At 41.1% G+C, this 23,104-nt stretch overlaps 1 protein-coding gene across 1 annotated transcript in view; it reads right to left on the bottom strand.

The window, feature by feature from the left end:
• The window catches only part of URB1 (URB1 ribosome biogenesis homolog), a 58,481-nt gene that overhangs the window by 18,916 nt on the left and 16,461 nt on the right, over positions 1-23,104 (bottom strand). Inside the window, 16 exon segments of the mRNA XM_074814216.1 lie at positions 702-765; positions 857-967; positions 2,700-2,893; positions 3,630-3,688; positions 4,889-5,066; positions 5,258-5,459; positions 6,636-7,491; positions 8,500-8,679; positions 9,221-9,445; positions 10,017-10,213; positions 11,439-11,609; positions 12,701-12,839; positions 13,498-13,614; positions 16,953-17,072; positions 18,289-18,401; positions 20,599-20,721. Of these exon segments, the coding sequence (XP_074670317.1) occupies positions 702-765; positions 857-967; positions 2,700-2,893; positions 3,630-3,688; positions 4,889-5,066; positions 5,258-5,459; positions 6,636-7,491; positions 8,500-8,679; positions 9,221-9,445; positions 10,017-10,213; positions 11,439-11,609; positions 12,701-12,839; positions 13,498-13,614; positions 16,953-17,072; positions 18,289-18,401; positions 20,599-20,721 (3,049 nt within the window).

The raw sequence follows: 23,104 nt of genomic DNA on the forward strand, positions 1-23,104 counted from the left end.
AACATCAGTGTAAGAACTGTTAGCAACAGACTTTCCTGTGGACTGCTTGGGCACAGGGCCTGCAAAGAAACTGATTATTTTATACAGTACATAGTTCTCTCTTATGAAGTATGCAGATGTATTGCAAGGTTGCACTATAAGGAGAGCTACAGTCCAGACCGGTGAAAGACAAGGAAGGCATTGACACCATGTCAGTACCCCAAAACTAACAATACATGTGTTAATGCAAGAGGTTATACATCACTTCTCCACTGGCATATTCCTCTCCTCTCCAGAAAAGCACAAGATGAATATCATGCGTAGAGGGGCAAGATCATTGTAAGGCCAAGGGCTGTACTGAGTGGTGAAACCTGCATCCCAAGGGAACAGGGAAGGGAAAGGAGTCCTACACTAGCAACTTGTGCTTTGGCTGCCTTCATCTGTGATGAAATCCCTATAATGGGTTCTTACTATGGAGAGCGAAGGACTACTGAAATGAGATAGTCCCTCACCCAACCCACAGACACGCAAAAGTTGAGGCAACACACGAGAATTATGAATAGAAAATACATCGGAAAAATGTTTCCAAAAGCAACATTCACCTCTAGATTTGACCTTGTTCACTGTTTATCTCAATTAAAAAAAATACCCTGGAAAAATGCCAATTGTGAGACTGCTTATTTGTGTGCAGTTAGTTGAACGAAGGAAGGTGGTCAGCTTACCTGGAATTTATAAGACTTTGATTATTCTTCTCGTATAACTGAAGCAGTAGCAGTATCTTTTGATCTAAAAAACAAGATGAAACCCAAAGTCAGTCACCTATGAAGATGAAAACCAGATCTAGTAGGAAGCACCTTTCCCAGGCTAGCACACTTACCTACAGCACTCAGTGTAGCCCCGTAGGCACCCAGCAACACAGCAAGGTGACTGCTCTCACAGAGAGAAGGGCTGAGTTTCACCATTGTCAGCAGTATATCCACCAAGGCCTCTGAAATAAACACATAGCTTTAGCTTTGCTGCTCTCTTCAGTGCATATATAAATTCCCCTCACATATCCCCTCTCTAAATAGATGCACACACAGTACTGTACATTTTAGATCAAGATCTGTCTCCAAAAATATCAAAAAACATTTCCTCGACTACACTAAAGGATAATTACGATGCATTTAATTCAAGTGGAACAATTGTTTTTGAAGAAGTTAAAAAAGTATTTCCAAGCTGGACACACATATGTTATCGTGAGGTGAGGTCCACAATGTGGCATACTACCCTGCAGAAAGTTTCCATGTGTATGCATCTGCTCTCTGGTTAAAAAGAAATGCTATACTCTATCCTACCACACCACAGCTCCCTCCTCTTCTAGGAAGGCATCTTAAATTAGCTCAGCAGTTGCACAGAGTAAAGCAGACATTCCAGCAGCCTCCCCAAACTACTCAAGAAGTTTCAGCAAGAACTTGTGAATTCACACCCCAGCTGCAGTAACTTATCAAAATGCTTCTGCACTGTGCATTTAAACAGGGGTCATCACTGCAGAATCCTATTAGTCAGCACGCTACAGGAACTCTGTCCTGGGGCATACGAAAATTATCCACCTATATTTTATAACTAGCTGAGAAACAGATCAAATAAGTGATCAGGTCACTCAAAGGCAAATAGGCTATCTGTGGCAGATTCAAAGCCTGAATCCTGATTTCTTCACTCCCAGAATGTGAAAAGGCACAGGCTTTTCCCCCTAGTATCTACGAGAATATAAGATGTATGTCAAAACAAAACAGATCATAAAGACAACAGCCTGAATGAATGCACTCTTGGCACCAAGCTTCTGAATTACTGGTTAGCCTCAAAGAATCCACCTCCCTGTTCTACAGAAATACATTCAAAAGGCAAAATGCATACAGTAAAAAGCAAAATCTATTACTTATTTTTATTTCACTAAATTTTGACTTCACAAGAGCTTTTTGGTCTTTTCAGGCGATTTAAAATTTTAAAGTTTGTTTACATGTTGCTCACCAATATACACAAAATTTGTTATCAATATGCTACCCTGAGAATCTCCTCCCCTTTTCTTATACAGCTCCTTCAATCACTGAATCTGAAAGCCCTGTACAGTGGAAAAAAGCTGAGGTGTATATAGATTAAATGATTGCTTCAAGGTCAGGTAGTATTTCAGACGACACTGACAAAGAAACAAAGCAAATCTTACACATGAACTAGTACCCAGCTTATACTGCTCATGGAAGGATATTCCTCATGAAAGGTTACACTATCAAATACACATCAATTAAATTAACATTTTGGATACAACTTGCAAAATCAACTTAAAATCTTCTGTATCAACCTATTTTAAAATAGGTTTAAATGTCACACATGTTTCTAACAGAACCTATATGCACTTCAGTGAGCTTACACTAAGAGCCTCACAGAAACCAAAAGAATCAATTCAAGATTTCAACAGGGTTAAAAAAACCAAAATCAACTAACCAAAAACCCTCAAGCGCACTTTTTCAGTAGTTTTAGAAACTTAAGTGTTTAAAAATGGCAGCAATAAAATGAATGCAACATTTGGATCCAAGCAGAGGTAGAATTTAAAACTAATATTCTGGAATTGTTTAATTGCTCTGCAAGTATATGTAGGTGGATAGGTTACTGGATGGATAGAATATAATATGAGAAGGACAAGATTACTAAATATAGTTAAAAGGAAGAAGATAAAAAAATACCTCTTGTCTGGATATTTGTGCCATCTTCTTCTCTTGACCTCAGTATGGCTGATAAAAATAGAGAGTGCTGCGTGACCATCATGTGAAGTTTGGAGAGCTTGACTAAGCTCTGACTAAGTGAGGATTCTTTCTTGTATAATAACTGAATAGCAATGTTCAGGACTTTCAAAAATGCTTCATCTCTGTAGCGGTACCTTTAGAAGCAAGGATCACAGAGAAGTCAGATCCCAACCAAACACAAAGAAACCTGCTTGAAAAAATGAGTGTTTAAAAATGAGAAATTTGCAAAGAAAGAAAATTAGTAAAACCAAAACAAATTTTTTAAAAATGAAAGCACATACACCTCCTTCCCTGAGCTGTTTTGATTTAATTCTTTTTAAGTTATACTAGTATCTAATTATAAAAAATAAAAGGAGAATCAACACACAGTCATACTTGTAGCCACACTGATCTTAACAAAGGATTAGAATTTTGCCTAGTAACCCTTCAGACAGCAATCCTTCAGATTAACACTTCTACCTTCACAGAAGCTAAGATTATCTTAAACTATCTTTTCTTTCTTTTATTTAAACAGTTTACATTTAAAGGTGAAAGGTCTGATTCTGTTTTCATATTAATCGTATTTAAGAAATATCTTAAATAAAAAGAAAAGAAGTTGTATGAGCATAAAGCTTCTTTATGCCAGCTGAAAGGAAGCTAGTCCAGCTATGCAGCTGGAGCACAAAGTCCAAACCTGCCTGCAGCTGTGCAGGTTAAGGCTCCAATGAAGCCAGCGGATGTGACATAAAGTGCATCTTGAGAAACAAGGAGCATCGTTAAATCTGACTGAATTCAAGGGAGACAGGGTGTTTCCAGTATAATGCAGGACAAGGCCAAGTGAACAGAACTGTACCTCCTACAGCAGCTTTGGTGCATCTCAAAATTACTTACTTGAGTCCCGCCTTCACAAGGCTGTACCAGTCATCTGGGTCCACTTCTTCAACAAAGCGCTGTGCATGTAGCAAGTCAAAGCAGATGTTATCATTTGGCACACAGAGCTTATACAGATCATCAAGACCAGCAACTTTTGTTCAACAGACACACTAACAACATACAAGGCAAATACTCAGGTGGGATGATCAAAGGATAACAGGGAAGAAATCTCTTGGATACAACAACCCTACCTCCTGATTCAAATGAAACTGCAAGTCTTGGTTTGTTGGTCCTGGCAGCAAGGGAGCATATAAGGGCTGTACGCAATTAAAAAGCAAGCTGGTCTGTAGGTACCACAAAAACCCAGAGTCTTGAAACTCTTTACACTCTCAAAGCGTGAAAGGAATAAAAAGTCAGCAAGTCAAAGCAAGAGACTCAAGCACTAGATTTTTCTGTACCCATGATGTGCTTAAGCTAACCAGCCTTTGCAAGTGGCAAAGAGGGTGGCTGGGTGTATGTGTTTGTTACAAAAACTGATCTCTCTGAAATGCTATAAACCACAATCAGTTTTAAGATGACTGACAGCTGCACATGTCAGCAATGCCAGTAATGATTGGTGCTAACCTTGTCAGGCCGGTGAACACAGTTCAGATGAACACTATGAGGTGGCCCCTCAGGTCCTGCAAGACCTTGTCCTGCACAACCAGTCATGTCCTAAAAGAGTCTCACCAGAAGCAAGCAAGAGGTCAAAGGCATTTGCTGCCTGCAGAGCTCTTCATTTTTATGTCTTACATGGATCTGTCTACCTTACTGAACCACAAAAAAACCCCAAACAGTAGTACAGAGCGAATGATCAAGCAGTGTTTTTTATGATCAAAGTCCAGATTTCTATCTATGATCAACCGTATTTCTGCCACAGACTTCAGAAGACATAGCAGGTGGGTCTTGTCAGAAGTGTCTCTATCATTTGGGGTTTTTTTTTTTTTAAATAAAAACATCCACTGGCAACCTTTGATTTTTAATTCCCAAACACCTCAAACTCTGATTTTCAAAGGGGACTGTTAGCAGAAAGCCATCATCAAGAATAACTCACAACTGCTTCTTATAGAGGATTAGCAGGGCTAAGTTAACTCTGCAAAAGCTATTAAAAGCCCACAGAAGCCATAATCTATAAAACAGAAAATAAAGTCCAATCTATATTTATGCAAGGTACAAGAGCACAATAACAAATATGCACACAGTCACATTCTAGAAATGCAGATGATAAGAAGTCTCACCAATAATTCTTCAAGCCTCAGCAACATGGATCTCTCCACATCTTGCTTGCTTTCATCTTTATTGTTGTTGTACATGACAATTAACCCCTTCATGCAGGCTGCTAACAGGCGTCTCCTCCAGGACTGCAGCTCTTCAGAGTTTTGAAGCACTCTAGATATGGCATCTGCCACTGTCCAGCTGCAGAAAGATATTTATTTTTTAATGTTGTAACATGCTTTTTGTATATGTTAAAAGATGTCTTGCTGCCAAAGTGTAGAGTGACAGATTCTCAGGAAAGGATGCCATTTTGCTACAATATTTGCATGGGTGCATACCTATCACAGTGCTTTATAGGACAAACCGTGTCCAGGGCAGCTGGATTTGCCTACCTCTCGTTATTTTCTGCTTTCTCAAGAGCAGCAGGAAGCTGGTCAATAAGGTTTCGCACCACTTTGCTTTCTGAAGATGGCAACAACTTTGAAAGAACTTGCAGTTTCACAGTGGCCTCATGTGATGCTTCTGTGTCTTGAAATACACTGCAGAGCTCCTTCCACAGAGCCTTCCTCAAGATAGGTATAACAGCTGAGACAACTGTTAGGAGAGAGCAGGGGGCACAGGTTCCACCATGAGTGTGTTAAGCAACAATAGACTTGTAATTACAAAAATCCCAAATCACTTTCCTAATCAAGGCCCAGATTACTTAGTTTCTAGGAAATGATACCACAGTAGCTGCTAATCTGCTACAGAGGAGTGCACTCTCTGTTGCTCCATAGCACCATTAGGAAGTATTTAGCATATGTACCAGACAACTGGTTGCTATACAGCTGAAATGATTAGACACGGGCAAACAATGCAGACCTTCAAAAGAGGGACAACTTCCTAATAAGAAGCCTTGTCCTTGCATCTCAGGAAGGATGAAACTTTACTCTGACCTTGGGCTCAAAGGAAATTTTCTCTCACATCAACAGACAGCTAACAGATACCTTATAAATCAAGTCAGTCGGACAGCAGTTTCCCCTTCTAGTGTTCAAGCATGAAACACTGGTGTGCATTTCTGTGTGATGACGAGGTCTTTTCATGACTTGAACTTCTCCTAGATAGAGCTAGCCTTCGACAACAACAGCTACAGTCAGCCTGTTCTGTGCTATTTACATTTCTATGCAATAAGAGAAACGAAATTAAAGTGATCCTGTTCTGTTGAGTTAAATCCTAACTCATCATTTTGCTGGTAGAAAATTTAACTGTCTTGTCAATTTAATGCTGCTGTTGGCTTGGAAAGTTTTGGACTGCCATCTTAGGAAGGCATTACAGTAGGAAGCTGTATTTGGAGATTTATTTTAGAAGAAAGTTTTGGACTCTTACACTTACAAAAGTGAAAGCTTGCGTTTTGCAAAACCATATGGCTATGGCATTCCACTCACCAGACAGTGTTCTATCTATGCCCAAGAAAAAGGTTTTCCCTCCTATACTAAACAAAGATAAGCACGAAGACAGATTTTCACATGCATTAAGTATTAAATACGGGCTTCAAAAGAGAAAACTGGGCAACAGCAACTGTAAGAGTACTTTGCTTCAGTCTAACGGCCAATCTTCACTACAGTTCTTTTTATGGTGCAGAGGTACTTATAAGAGAATCATTAGAAGTCAGACATGTAAATTTTATCACCTCTACTTATTATGCAGAGGATCCAAGAGTTTAAGGCCAGCAGAGTCTACACTGGGAATCTGGCCTCCTGAAGCACGAACAGGTATCAGTTGTGGTTTTACCTGTGGAAGGTCGGGTGAATTCATACTGGTCTCTGCATTGCAAATACACATTAATGAGTGGAAGAAAGCTCTCCATATTCTTCCTGAGGTACTTTCCAGTGGTGCTGCTCAGACACCACAGCTCGAACTGCAGCAGGTGAGTCCTACAGTGTTTTATCAGCATGCCCACAATGGCAAGGGAGGTTTCTGACCTCTGGTTAAGGCAGTGAACATGTACCTCTACATTAACTGCGTGTGCAAGGACTGGCTCACTTTGGAGAGCGTGAAGGAAAACTTTCTCCAAATCTTTGCTGGCTGATGCTGACATCAATATTCCCAAAGCTTTAATGTGCTCTGTGGACAGCAGTAGTTCTCCTTGTTGGTGCTGCCTTTGGTAGCTTTCTGTGAGGAGCTGCACCAAAATCTGTCCATAGAAGCTTAGCTGTTTCCCTTTTTTAGGGGATTTTTCAGATTTCTGAGTAGTCAAGCTTGCCTCAGGAAGTCGCAGCATGGTTAAAGTGATCTCCTTCAGCTGAGCTGCAGCCATGTATATGTGCAACTCCTCCAGAGCCTCCAGCTGGTGAGACTTCTTGGGAGAGACCGGGCTTCTGTCGTTCCCCACAGCCTGTAGCTCTTTCAAGACACTTTTTGTTATAGCTTCAAAATACTTCGATAACACATGTTTGTGATCCATGCTCTGCAACATCGGGGCACCTGTTTTCAACAGCTGGAGCACACCAGAATTGAGATGAGCTGACAGGAGCTTCACAGTGACAGGGTTTAAACTGTGCTGAGGAAGACAACGTTGTTCTAAAGCCAGGAACCAACTCTCCAGTGTAGGATGTCTGAAAATCAACATGAGTGTATCTTCTAGTGTCTGTAACAAATGGTTGTAACAATATTACTGAATGGATAATTATAGTTCGTGGGAGGAAAAAAAAGTATGGTTCATCTGCTTATTTTCCAGAACTTGTTAGTCACAATTACTGAACGTGAAATTGTCGATTAACCGGTCAGAGGATAAAAATATTAATGAATTACAAGCACATAAATACCATTCTTTCAATATTTATGACATGGGAGGCTGAACATTCTCCACATGTTGAAGCACTTTTCCAAGGGAAAACTGTATATTCTGGGGTTTGTCAATACAATTCCATTCTAATCTCCACAAATCCACAGACCAGATGAAAGAAGGGTAAAGATTCACTCCTCCAGGTACATAATTTTCATAACCAGGCTTTATACAGGGCTTAGAGAAGAGGATTTCTTCTGCAAAGGCAAGTGATCTGTCAGGACCTATCCTGACTGTATTCCAGCTCAGGGGTGAGACTGTGGATGATGCAGCTTGGGCAAATCTCCAGGCAGTAGTTTCCTAACTGCTGGACCACATGCTCAAAGTTCCTAAATCCTCCTCCTAGACCTTAACAGCATCTCTCTGCATCAACCTGTTTCCATTCAGTACAACTCTGAAATACAGAGTGTATCATATCCCATTCACCCTCTGACCTTCTGAGGACCTGGCAAAAGCTATAGTAATTCTTCTACAAAGCAGTAAAATCCTATTCAAGACCTTATACAGTGAGTGTGTGACAGACACACTTTAATCCTAACTGAAACCCCTGAAATCCTCATGACTGTTTATGAAGTCACAGCTCTCACAAAGCCTGATCCCCGCTAAATCCCCCCCTGTTCTCTGTTACATTTAGCCAGTTCCATGTTTTGGTGATCGGTGAAAATAGATAAACATAATTTGTGCTCAAAAATTGTTCATGTTTAAGACCATTTGCTTTAATTAATAGTTCAGCAAAACTTATTATGAATTAATCAAATCAAAGTTTACTAACAGACAAGCTTCTGGCCTGTGCATCAAGGGATTTGGTACCTTGTCATCTGAAGACTCCTCTGTAATCAGAGATTCCTCATCCATAAAGAGATCGGATTCACTCTGATGCTCTTCTCGTTTCTGCTGATTATTCAACTCTATCTGATTTCCCCGGCACAACAAGCTGCTCAGCAGGTCCACATAGAGGTCAACAAGGTGAGGACCAAAAGTTTTACCAAGCTGTGAAAACACAGACACCTTGGAAGTTGAGAAAAGAGCAGGATGGGAGCAGAAGGATAATTATCCAACAGGAACAGAAATTAACTAAGAACTTCCTAGATTACAACCTTTTGAGGGGGAAGGAATCACTCCCCTCTGTAGAACCTTGATTCTAAGAGAAGTATCAGGGTGCCAAATAAATATTCATAGATTTTCATCTATACTGCAACTTTTGGTGTAACACAGGCCAGTGAATTTCATTCTCTGGAAAGGCTTCTTATGGAGACCCAGGAGCTGGATTAAAATCTGGAGTTTATTTGCACTACACACAGATCAGTAAGGTAACCCATGCAAAGTAAATCCAAGACTCCTCAACAACTAGAAGGACAGATGTTTGTTTAGAAATTAGGTGCAGGTTTGTCTGGTGCTCTATAGCCTCAGTGAGAGATGAGGATCTGAAAAAGCTGCGGGACTGGATCCTTAAGTTTTAACAGCCAGGTCATTTGTACTTTCTGTGTTAAAATAAAACAAACCCACAATATCATCACAATATTGCTCTTACACTGCCAAAGTTCTCCACTGTGGATTTCAGATATAGCAACACATGCTTTACTTCTAACAAAAGCTGCTCAGGTGGGAGCTGGGAAGCCAAGTCTCTCAATTTTGTCTGGATATCATCTTCCAGTAAGGTATTGCTTCCTCTCTCATAGGCTTTCTTTAGCAAAGTGGTAAATACAGAATCCAGGGCCACTGCAGGTTCTTTGCATACCTCTTTGAATTTTTTAAACTGTTTAAAATGGAAAAAAAGGAAGAGAAAAATAAAGATGAGTATGAATAAAAGTTTCTTCAGCTACCTTTGTTTTGAAACCAGTTCTCTGCTGAAACCAGGGCTGAAGTTCCAGGAGCACATGTGTACAGTCCTACTATCACAGAGCTAGTCAAAGGTGTCCCATGGGGAATCTGCACATGGTCACTGCTGGGCAGAAAAACACATCAACGCCTAGCACAGCTGGTCCATGCATCCCCAACCCATATCTGGGTGAACTCCAACCACTGTAAACTGGCTCCTCGGGCAATGTCACACATTATGCTACACTGTGCCCGATGAGGAGATGTAGTCCTCATCACATACATCAAGTGCAACGCTTGAGTCCTGGCTTCACTTCCCAACCACAACAAAGATCTCTTGTGTCATTAGAGAAAAGTCCTTGAGCAAATTTGTATCCCAGTGGGATCAAAAAGAAATACAGAATTAGCTTAATGTAAATGCCCTTTCTGATGGGAATGTAACCTTTATACACTGTGCGGTTTTATAGTAATACTGGCTCAAGCATTTAAGTGCTTCAGTTATTCCATACCACAGGTTCCTGAGATTGCTGGGGTATCCAGAGTTTGTAATACTGGTTAAATTGGTAGAGCTGAGGATACTTAGAAATCTTCAGGGACTGCAGATCTTTATCATAGAGCTGGAACATCAAGCAGAGGGCAAGGGGTTCTCTCTGAGAGTGCAGGAGGTCAGTGAAAACAGCAACAAGATACTCTATGATGTGTGCTCCTAGAAAAGCAAAATAAAAAAATGAAAATTCCGTCAACAGAAGTAATCTGCACAAGCACAGACACTATGACAACCCTCTTTTCTTAAGGCCTGGGCAACAGGTCATATAGCGTCATTTAGAAAAGTACTAAATAGGATTAAAAGGTGTTTGTGATAAACTAGACAAGTGCTCCTGACACACTGAGGTATCTGGAAAAATCCTCCATACAGTAGTCTTTGTTAAAATAATCATGACGCTTTAACATACATGCTTAGGTTGGCTTGTTTCCTTCCAGACAAGCATAAAACTAACTCCCCCTTTACTGTGTTGTGCTAAACTTGTCTATATTTTGATGGATAAGGACCCCAAGCCAAACACCACCTAAGGAGAACTGATTTGTACTGGGAGGGAACACACCCAGGTTAACACACACTGGTTAAATATGGAGGATTTTCTTTCAGAACTGGGACTTTCAGTTCTACCCCAGGTGCTACTCAAAAGCCAAATATACAGAGGACTTAGTGAGGTGCTGTGGGATTGGCAAATCCTGCTCTGAGGACAACTGCTGCCCCTGTGACTCCTCACTCCACCTAACCCTTTCCTCAAGGAGGTGGTAGAACTTTGCAGCATTCACCCCTGGAGCTTCATCTCTGAAGAAGTTTTCTTTCGAAAATGCATCCATTTTCTATTCAACAGCCCAGTCCCCCCTCCCCTACTGACTGGTCTCAGTGGAAGAGATGCCTACAGCCATTGAAACCACCTTCCTCTCACGACCTGCATACTCTGTGCTTAAAACACTGTTATTGAAACACACCTGCTTGTCCATGCAGGGACAGTGTCTCTGCACTGTTCTCAGTCCCCTCTATACTGTGCTCAAAGTCTGGGCTCATACTCCTCCTCCACCTCCCTGCATCTCATAGGTGGGCTCTCTTTTTCTAACCTGCACAAGTTTGTTTTCCCACAGTAGGAGCTCGCTAGAGTCAAATGACAGTTTATAGAATGCCTGCATTGCCAATTATTTTCCTTTCTCCAGAAACCAAGAGCAAGCTTCTTTAGGGTTAGGAAAAAAGGGCAGAAGCACCCCATAAGCTTTAATGCCTCTCCTGAGCAGGGAACACCATGGAACTGCACCTCCTTGTGCTTGCAACAAAAAAAATAAAAAGTCTCAAGGAGCTTGTTGGGTAAAAATGATCCCACTTCCACTCCACTCGCATAGATGATACATAGAAACAAAGAAGTCTGTACCTGTTCCATTTTCAGTTTGAAGCAACAGTGTATTCCTGGCTTCTAATGCAGCAGGGACAACAGCACTGAATGGAAATGTTTGGATAATCATGTCTTCATTTAAAGTGAACCCAATTTCTTCATCTAAGCCATCACTGCCCTCAATTAGGACATCCACCATATCCAGGACATCTATTAAGTGAATTAAAAAATGTAAGCAGAGGATTCAGACTAACTGGAAAACAACAGAGGTAGAATCCAACACTCCAAGAATACAAGGCAGCTTCTGAATTCCCGAAGCAGAAAAAAGGATGAAAGACACATTTGTCTAGTGGTGTAATGGTAAATGCAACTCTAAAAATCAGTGTCTCTTACTATGTGCTTAACTTTACTTTTTGCCTTTCAACACTGCTGTCCAGCTGACAGAAGTAAGAGAAGAGGTGCCTCACCTACTGCTATCATGATGGCATTAGGTAAGGACTATCAGAGCATAACAGTGACAGGAAACATGTATGGGAAGTACAAAGGAAACAGGCACTTCCCCATTAAAAGAACATCCTGAGCAGTCCTTGAAGACCTTCTCAGCTCTACGTGGCCAGAGAACCAAATCTTGGTCATAAAAGAGTCAAAGACAGCTTTAACATACAAAGAAGATACCATGTATTCTGTGGCTGGCATTACATCTCTCTAATACAGTCAGCTCAAGGCAACTGATCCATCTGGTACTGACTGTTAAACTACCTCAATTATGTTGCATTTATGTACTGCAAAATCCTACACAGGGACTGTTATAGCAGATCAGCTAGCACATGGTAAGTTGTCCAAGAGTCCACGTTTGCAGAATTTTGAGTTTGTCTGCAGTAGGGCTGTGACTGGTCCCAGAAAGCAGAAGCAGCAAAATTCTAGCTGTGTGCTTGGGAGTAAGAAAGTTCCCCAGGCACTCCAGCCCCCTCCTGCTGGATGAACTGATATGAGCAGCCCCAGGGAGAGGAACTGTAACAGTTTTAGTTTTAGCTAGAAAATGCTGCTACAGGAGCCTGAAGAGAGATTTAAAATACTGTTAAAATGGTGTAACTACATCAGAAATTACTTTTGGGTGTGAAGTGGTAACTTTACAATTCAGACTACTACTTCTGATACTAAGTACAACCGGAAGGCTGAATCCTGTAGGTCCTTACTTAAGCAGGATTTCTATAGTTATCAGTTGTTAGTTTGCAGATTAGGACTAGAAAATTTAGCACAAAGTCCTGGAATTCTCTGTTGTTGAGGGATTTGCCACATACCGTCAATGTGAGAGATGGGGATGCTGACGTTATCAGAGTCTTGTTTAAACATATTAACCTGGAGCATACTGGCTTCCTGAACAAGGTCTGCTGCTTTATCTGTATATGGATAGGGGTTTGTCACCAGTTTCAACAGGATCTGTTAACAAAGGTTGAGAGAGAAACCTAAGTGCACTGGCTATTAAGTCTACAGGAACCATATCTTGTTAAGAAAGACCTTGTGCTAAAAGTGACTGTAAGCTGGGAAAGTTTTAGGAGGACAGCTTTCATGTACTTCTGCAGGAATCTGCCTATGGTTACTGCTGCACATGGAACACCAGGTCTGATGGAAAAAGAAATGTCCACTGCACCTGAAGTGCTACCACAGACTGAGTCCCTGGGGAATCTGCAATGAAAAGGAAGCACTGGGCATTTAACATCCTGAAAAGTAAACAGGAAATATCAACTTCTCTTGTAAAACATTACAATTTACTTAGGTCTGATAATTTTGGCAGGTATTGCCACATAAAGAAAAGAGGAGATAAGAGCTACCCACACACACAACACCCTACCCGTATATCAACAATGCTGTAATAACAACTTATCTTTCTGGATTTAATTTTCCTCCAAATCATTTTGCTGTCCTCCCACCCAAGACAAGAAAGATGTCAGTTCTGCATAAAAAATTACAAACACTGGTTTTCTCAGAATTCATTCACTGATCTTTGACAGGTTTCTCAACAACAGCAACAAAATAGTTAGTTTCCATTAATGCTATTCTTGGCATTGTTTATCCAGCTAATTTGAACAGTTGTTACCCTTTCCAAAAATTGAATCACTGCTTCCTTTTTGTCTTCTTTTGTATTATCCAAGTGTTCCAGCCAAACTGAAAGTTCCTTCCACGTGTACTCAAACACTCCACTGTCACGTAAAACCTGTCCAGAAAACCAAAGGGGAGGGTAAAAAAACCAAAACAACTAAAATACAAAACCCAAAAAAAGCACAGATCTTTTTGTATAGCAACTTTATGTTTTCTTCTTCTTGGAAAGAAAAAAAGAACAGGTTGATGAAAAGAAATATCCATTATCTGTCATTCTCTTCTCACTCCCTCAATTCAAGAGGCCTTATTCCCACTCACTAGGGCCACTCAAACTGCATAACAGAGGGTAAAACTGAATGCATTTTTTAAAACAAAATCTCCCAATACTGTATCAACTGGCCTTAGTGTAACTAGGACCAAGCTCTAGGGTCTTCATCAAGGCTGTTTGCTTACTGGTGTCTCAGCGAGAGCAGTAGGAGGCGAAGCATGGCTATGTTACAGCTGACGAGTAAAACCCGCTGAGCTCTGACAGACACACATGGGCTCTGTAGGAAAAGGGCAAGAAGTAGTCCTGGGGCAGAGAAAGGAGGGCTTTACAAATGACCAAAATAAGAGGCAAAATATGGCTTACTCTCTCACAACTGGGAAAATCAGCTGAGAGCAACTTCTTTCTGCTCCTGTCTTCTCAGAGCCTCTCCTCCTCCTCTCACCTGCTGTCTGCAGCACAAACCCAGTACAACTCCACTTGGTTGCTGCCCTCACACTGACCACACGTATGGGATGGATCCCACATGCACCCCATTCAAGTTTGCTGCAAACACCTATTCACCAGACTGGGCAGCGAGCACATGGCGATCTCACTAGGAACGTTCATTCCCACGCATTTGAAACACAAGACTTCCACAAGCACTCGGGACACAGGAGCCAAGCACGTGCCAGGGCAGTATGCACCAGACCTAGAGGCCATTGTGCTACCTGCCGTGCTGCTCGCTGCAGCAGCTTCTCTGCCGCTTCGCTGCTGAAAGCCTGCAGGGACACAGAGGAACTCAAACACTACAGCACAGAACCACAGCCAGGGCCAATCCATCTTGCAGGTCCCATCCTGCAAAGAGCCTGATTTGTTAGACAGCTTCAATGGAGCTAGTGTGTCCCCTGCCCCACCAAGCAGCCTGAAACACCGCACGTGTCCCCTGCAACAGGGGCTACTACAATGCTGTCTCACACACTGGCAAGGAAGGTCCCCCTAAGGCACAGCCAAAGGTAAGAGCCAGGATAAAGGCTAGCAGGACTTTTGGTCCAACCATGTCAAGTCCTTCCGTTGTCAGCAGTCAGTCAGCACAAACCCTACTGAGGTCAAAGTTGCTTGGACACAGAGTATTCGTTCCCTCCACCTTAGAAAAATCTTATTTTTATAATTTCAGGGGAGAAGGCTATACTGCTTTAAGCGGGTTGTACATCTTTATACCATTACAGCAAGAAAAAAAAAGCACCATACCCTTAAAAAATGTCATTTAAAGGAAAATCATTGCTAAATTAAATCTAAATTAGGCTACTTGTGCAGAGTTGGGCAGATGGGTAAACAGTCAGATAAACAAACAGCGGGTCATGACCACAGCAAGGTCCAGAGAGAAGCATAGGCATACTCACGGTTGCTGTGGGTGGTGAGGTAGACACAATTTTATCACAATCAAGTAACAGGCATTAACATATTTAGAAATTTTAGCCCACTTTCATGCTCTCTAAATTCAGGCCCTTATCTGAGGCACCTAAATTAGGAACTTCGTGACCCTAAGCTCCATCTGTAAAAGAAAGGAGGAGGAGGGAGAAGAGGAGAAGGGGGAATGGCTATCTGAAGGACAATCCAGACGACAGGCAATTTTAACTGTATGATGGCAGAACTGCCTGTCCGTCACTCTCAACCAAAGAAGAAACCTTGACCAGCTTCCTAACTCTGGCACCTACATTAAATGACTGTAATTATGCAGGATGAATCTGTGTCTTCGTTTCTCCCCACACACAAAATACAAAGAAAGCTATCACAGCTCATTTGCTCTACATTTACTCTGTGTACACCACCAGCAGCTATAAAAATAACACCACTGCTTACACAAATCTGACAGGATAATTCATTTAAAGAAAGGAAAAAAAAAAGAAAAAAGGATTCATTTTTAAATATTTAACTATTTTTGGCAGAGTCTCGAAATAGAAATACACTTGCAGCTCTCATGAAAACAGGCAGGAACAGAATGTGAAATCCAAAAACATGCCTTCCGATTATATGGGACTGTGTTGAAAAATAAGCAAAACACACTCATTAACATCTATTCTTAGCAGCTTTTCTGCTGACATAACTGCTCTAACTTCACTGCTCCTGTATTCTCTTCAGAAAAAATGAAATGGACTGAATCTAAAAGACGAAACAAGAATGAGTCAGGCAGCCCACATCTCCACTCAGCAAAAGAATCGAAATACACCAGAAAAACAGTACTGGGTAGCTTTTGACTGAGATATTCATTACAGTGAGACAGTTAACCTGACTTTAATCCCTTGCAGGGATGAAGGGCAACTCAAACCTAGCTCAGCCACTCTTAACTTTTGTTTAGTGGATTGAACATCACAATTGCAACCTGTTATTGAAGCTAAACACAGAAATTAAAGGCACAAAGCTGTACACAAACTTGCATGCCACTATTACTACTGGACACTGTACAAGGAGCCCTGTTCAGGGCTTAGAACAGCTTTTTGGATTTTCTCTTCGTGGGGACAGTTGTTTGGTTGGGTTTGTTTTTAATGTAGGTCTCTACCCCTACTTAGATAACGAAAAGATGCCCAGTTTTAAAAAGATACTGAAAACAGCCACTGATGCCTTCATGAGACTTGTAGTTGATCGGCACTTCTGAAAAGTCAGATAATTTATTTAAAAGCACAGAAAGGCATTTTAATTAAATTTTAAGACAAAAGTACTCCTTGCATCAGAGCTTGTATCAGACTGTAACAAACAGGACTATTTTGTAAGGCCACAGCAAACTAGCTAAGGCTTTAGGAAGGCTAGAGTGATGAAGTACAGATTAAATAAATGAGGATAACAAAGAAAAATCAAAAATAACCTCTTCTTGATTGATGTCAAGACCTTTGCAGGCACAAACTACATTGATTTATTACAGTATCAGAATTAATTCAGCTTAGAGAGTGGGCAAACATTAAAGACATTTTGCTTACTATTTCATCAACTGTTGCTGCAAATTCAGTTTACATCATTTACTTTCATAGAATATTTAGCTAATAGTTATCTGACAGCAAATTCCAAGAACGGTCACAGAAAACAGGAAAGAAGACTGTTGGCCACACAACTATGCAGTAAACGTATCTGCTTTAAGAAAAAATTTTACAATCCTGAAATTTCAGACTAATGGGATATAGTGAATATCCCAATATTTCAGATCAAACGCTTACCTTGATTACCAGTTTTTTGGTTGAAATTTTCAGATGAGTATGGTTACTTGTTACAAACATTTTCATCAGTAAATAGAATACTGATTTTTCACCAGATACCTTCTCTGTCTCAGAGACATCCTAAAAGAAAAATATATTAAAATTCCCCTGGTATAGCAACACTGTACAGCATTATGTTGCACTGAAGCAGATATGTAATATAAGTACATTATTGTACAGACCTGCCCCAAAATAACAAGGCCAGAAATGAAAGGGATCATTTACACCACTTTGCATTCAGTAAGCCAGGAAAATGAGTACAATGGGTTTTTGGAAAGTGGAAGAGAGGAGTAACAGAAACACCAACTAATACAAGCATCCAAGATAAAGCTACCTTCCTCCCCAATCATCCATTCTACTTCTATTTCTGTTATCACCACGAATTCAGATTTCCTACAAGTACCATCTGAATATAATCATTTAAAAGGCTGATCCCCAAAGAACAGGAAAACACTGCAAGTCACAGGGATGCTGAACGCTACCTGAACATCAAATGACGATCCTTCAGCCACCTCCCCTGCTCTTCTCACTGACTTGCATTTGATGTCTAACAACCATAACCCTCTGTGATATTACCAGATTTGGCTTTTATCTTTTCTGTTAAAACCTATCTATACTAGGAGGGTAAAGTCACAAGAAAATACTTCAGCTTCTTTGCCTATTTCCACGTTTTCCTTTGCTTGCTCTTAACTCTCCCCACTTTTCCTTTATGGTCAACTGGAGAGAACAGAAAATCTACAAGGCAGGGTCATAATCACAACACTCATGGGTCTCTCTGCTTCCCCACAAAGCTAGGCCCACTCCTCTCTCCAGATATGAAAAGCAGGCCCTCTACAGCTTTCTTATGTTACAAGTCTGCAGTAAAGAAGAGGGCAGTGGACCTGAAGGTTTCCAGTAATTATGGAAAGGAAGGACAGCCTTAACAAATGTCACAATTTTCCCTGGGAATGGGTGGGATGGCTCCCCTCAGCAGCTCATTCCCTTGGTCTGAAATCTCACACTTTCCAGACAAGTGGAAACCAGTAAATTCTGACTCGTGCCCCTCTCCAAAGACAAGAAGAGCTGAAGGAACCCTGACCAACCCTTGTCAGGGTGTCAAAAATATCTGTCCTTGTAGAAAAACTTCTCAGTTCAGAAGGGATTCTTTACTATTGCTAAGACTGTAATTCCTACTGGTTTTACAAAAGGGCCAACTCCTAAAACGACTGGGCTAGGACTAGTTTAAAACTAGGCAGTGTCAGATGTAAAGAATTGAGAACAGGCCAAGGAAACAAAAATCTGCCTTAAAGTTTCTTACCTGTACTCTGAACCAGGCAAATTTATTTGCAGGAAGTTCCAAAGCCACTTTAAGTATATGGTGCTGCAGAACAGGAGGGACCTCCTCTCGGAGGCCCTTTTCAGTGACGATACCTGAGGTTTGAAAGCAATACAGTCAACTTTATTTTGGTACATCTTTCCGAGATCTCAGGAGCACTAATCATTTCGGGTTTCAAACCACCATGAGATAAGCTGGCAATCCACAAATGATTTTCCTGCCCTGAGACCCAGACACACTACGATGATGTTTGGCCAACATAAGGTTGGAATCCAACCCTCAGCAGGGAGAGTCTAACACCTGCCTCTGGCACAAGCCATCACTGACTGATGCATGGCAATACAAAAATCTCTCCTATCAGTCTCTGCAGCCCTGAAAAGCTGTGTCCTACAAGAAGTAAAGAGGATGGATAAACTGGAGACCAAAATACAGAATTTAAGTCAACAACAAATCTTAACCCTTATACTATTACAATATTTGCTACAGGCAATGGAACTTTTGTCTCTCCCTACATCGCTTTTATCATCTGCTCACAACAACTGCTATGGCGTAACTTCAGAATTATCCACGTTACAGGTCACAAAGCTGTGCAGAGACCCTTACAGTGTGCTCCAAAAATTGACCTGCCCACACTTTAACTGCAGTTAAGTTACATACAGAGATCAGCTGTATAAAGGTTTTGTTTGTATCAGTGTGCTTTTCATAGTCTGTGCAGTATCTTTATGGTCCACATTAGAGAGAGAACAATAAATTTTAAGAAGTCACTATAAAGTCTAGCCAACGGTAAGACCAAACAGTAAAACTGTTTAAAGCTGTTTAAAGAACGTATGGCTACAAGGTAGAAATACCGCCTTTGGAGTGTATGTTTCAATCAGGGCGAGCGGAAGGAACGACAGAACTCTCAATCTGACATCTGAGAGAATGAAGTTTCATGATTAATTTACACCATCATTTTCTACCATATCATCTTTCATCAAAATTAATATTCAGGTTCACTTCATTGCATTTGTTTGAGAATGACACTGTTTTCCAGCCTGTTCAACTTTATTTTTTCATACTGTAACAAAACATATAATCAAAGAGATTTCTGCCTCACAAAAAGGTGTCCTGCCTTTTGTCCATTTTGAATAAAGCAGACCAATGCAAGAAAAAAGCGATAAACAGAGTATGTGATTTGGTGAGTCACCAAGTATACAAACCAATTAAATATGCTTTGACAGAGAGAGGAAAAACCTCACGCATGAGACAGTTGATTTAGAGGGGTTTTTTTGTTTAAAGCCCCTTTCTTCGTTGACAGACTTTAATTAAGGCATTTACATAACTCCCATCCCTACACATCTCAGACCTGCCTAAAACATAGAGAGTTGCTCTAGTTTGGTGGCCTACAAGCTTTGGTGGCTCACAGACAGCAATGACACCTGAACATTTTGCACTCTCCTCCAGTCTCCATTTTAAATGGGTGTATTTATTGCACCACAAACAGTATTGGAGGATCTTGCCCACAGCCCATAATTTGTGGCTCATCATCCTTGCTGCATTAAGCAGGTACAGAATGTCTCTGTTTATTTCTGCTGTGTGAAGAGGAATACCCTCCATGAACATGACATCAGAGACAAAAATACAACAATATTGCTAATGTGCTTCCTCATATAGATTTTCCACAGGAGATAATACTATACAGAATACTGTTCTTCTCCCCACAGACTGCCAAACTATGACAAAATAATTCAAAACTCAGCAAATGGAAAAAATACTTGAACGTTAAAATATTTTCCAGAGGAAACTGGTAAATCTGTATGTGCTCTTCCCCCACCCCGAATGTTCCATGAACTATCCTGTTAAAAAAAAAAAAAAAATCTGTATCACTGCAGCTAATAAGAGTTTGGAAATAACTTACTTATGTTGGGATTGTTGACATAAGTCTAGGAGAATTACACACCCAAATCTCATTACGAGTTGGACGTAAGTCTTCCTCAGAAACATTAGAATTAAAACCCCATAAAGACCAAATATTTGCAAGAATATGACACACAAAGAGGAAGACTGTAGCACAAACTACCACTTACAACAACTGAGTGTAGCAGAGCAGCTATGGAATTTAAGAGGGCAGAGTGCCAGAGCACTGCAGAAATAGTAACAATAAATGCCAACACAATGAAGAAACTAAAATGGGTTACTTTTAGAAAACAGTTCTTTCTCTGTCTACACAGAAGAGCAAACATTCCCTTCTGCTGTGGACTTTGTAAATATCCAGAGAAAACAATGAAGGTAATAGAAATACCGATCGCATACCTTTTAGCAGCTTGCTAAAATCAAAGTTGCTCCGTGCTACCAAGTGGGGCACAACCTTCTGATAAAGGCATATGACCTGAAGCAGTGCAGCTTTCAGAAACAGTGTCTCAGCATCATCTGAACCTAAACAAAGTGTTTACATAATTAGTTTCTCCTTCCTTCATACCAAGAGAGCACAGTGTAGCACCTGCATTATCCAACATGAGAATTACTAACTATATGTCCAATAGATATGCCTATGAAATGATCAGTTATCTTCCTCACTAACATGAGGAAACAGACAAAAAATCATGGAATCCCCAGGTTCCTTCCCCAGCATTCCTGCATGAATACTTTCGAAACCTAAATCAGCTTATTCAGTGCTTAAATTTGCAGTTGACATTTGTAATTTGATTTCAAAATGCTCACACATATAAAAGATAACCTCAACATTTTAACACTCACTACAGGAATCCAATCAGTCCCACTGTTGTTTAATTTAAGGCTGAACAACAGAAAAAAGTGAAGTTGCGCTGCTGGTTTCCGGGGACACTATTTTTACCTAATGCCAGGTAGGTTTGACTGGGGAAGTGCAGGAGACAGTACACTAATTTGTTACTAATTTATTACTTCAATTAAAGGTTTCTTTCTTTCCCTTCCCTCTTTCAAAATAATACTTTCTCAGTGCGACCTCTTGGCAAGAGGAAGACAACAAATACCTATAGGAGAGAAACACCAACCCCAGTTAAGGCAGCAGTTTACTTCTTAGGAAAAGCTATCTCAGCAGCTAAATATTCTTTTAGTTTATAACATGAGGATGCATAAAAGCTACTTGTTATCCAGTCATTAATGAAAGGAAGCAAAATAAATGAAGGGCAGCCAAAATTTTTTTTTAACACCTACTTTCTTCCTGTTAACTGGGTCTCCCTCAGGGAGCTATGAAGAACTGGATGGATGCCATGCATAACTTTGTCTTTGTTTGCCTGAGTCTCAACTCCCATTAAAAAAGAATTCTCTAGTGGCCACAGTGCAAATAAAGCTGTAAAAGGTGAGCGATACAGTATTATCACCCTAGTATGCAGAGAAACTACCACTACGGTACTTTAGGGATTAGCGGCTCCATTGATTTCAGCAGGAACTCTACCAATAAAGAGCCTTGGAGAGTCAGCGTTGACAACTGTTTTGCTGCCCAAAGCCACACATAGGACTTACACTGAAAAACTCTCTGCTCCAGGAAGTCTCACTGTGGAATATGCCCTGTGAAGGACATGAAACTGGCTGTAGATTTACCTTCAGTCTGTAAGTAAAACATTGCAGGCTGCTATCCAAGCTACAGAGAATACTATAACTTCCAGTTCCCTGAAATGGGACTGTGAAACCAAGTCCTTCAGGAGTGACACTGGTTCTGAGAGAGGAAAACTGAAGCCTTCATTCCAATCCTCTCTCCCTCTTCCAGTACTTGCATGTTTCTACTCCTGTGCTATAGCAATGCAAGCACTTCAGTAGCCACAATAACTAACTGCTTCAAAAAAATTATCTCACAGTAAAATAATTTGGCCAAACAAAAATTCCTCAAAAAATTATTTTTCAGGTGTATCAGTTTCCCCGCCTGCTTTATTGCATGACTGAAAAATACTCTTACTAGCATAGGAAGATCAAGGACAGGAGGGTTCAACAAGGGGAATTGCAGAGCCCTGCACCTGAGGGGGAACAACCCCAGTACATGCTGGGGGCCACCCAGCTGGAAAGCGGCTTGGCAGAAAAGGACCTGGGGTCCTGGTGGACACCAGGTTGAACTTGAGCCAGCGATGTGCCCTTGCTGCAAAGAGGATGAATGGTACCCTGGGCTGCATTAGGAGGAGTGCTGCCAGTAGGTGGAGGGAGGCGATCCTTCCCCTCTACTTCCCCCCTGGTGAGGCCACACCTGGAGCACCGTGTCCAGCTCTGGGCTTCCCAGTGCAAGAGAGGCATGGACATACTGGAGAGAGTCCAGCAAAGGTCAACAAAGATGGTGAAGGGACTGAAGCATCTCTCCTATGCCTTTGCTGGGAGAGCTGGGGCTTCTCAGCCTGGAGAAGAGAAGGCTCAGGGGAACCTTATCAATATACAGAAATACCTGCAGGGAGTGTACAAAGAGGACGGAGCCAGGCTCTGCTCAGTGGTGCCCAGTGACAGGACCAGAGGCAACGGGCACAAGTGAAACACAGGAGGTTCTCTTGAACATCAGGAAACACTTTTTTATTGTGAGGGTGACTAAGCACTGGCACAAGTTGCCCAGAGAGGTTGTTGGAGCCTTCTTCCTTGGAGATACTCAAAAGCCATCTGGACATGGTCCTGGGCAATGAGGTTTAGGCAGGTGGATTGGACAGGATGACCTCCGGAGGTCCCTTCCAAGTCCAACCATTCTGTGACAGCAGAAAGTCAAACTTAACCTCCTAGTAGCAATGGGCAGCCTATTTGTCAAACTGACACTGGTCACAATTAAACTGCCCAAAGAACTGAAAAAAGCAAAATATGAACAGTAAAT

This window comes from Strix aluco, chromosome 2, assembly GCF_031877795.1.
Source record: "Strix aluco isolate bStrAlu1 chromosome 2, bStrAlu1.hap1, whole genome shotgun sequence".
Taxonomy (NCBI): Eukaryota; Metazoa; Chordata; class Aves; order Strigiformes; family Strigidae; genus Strix; species Strix aluco.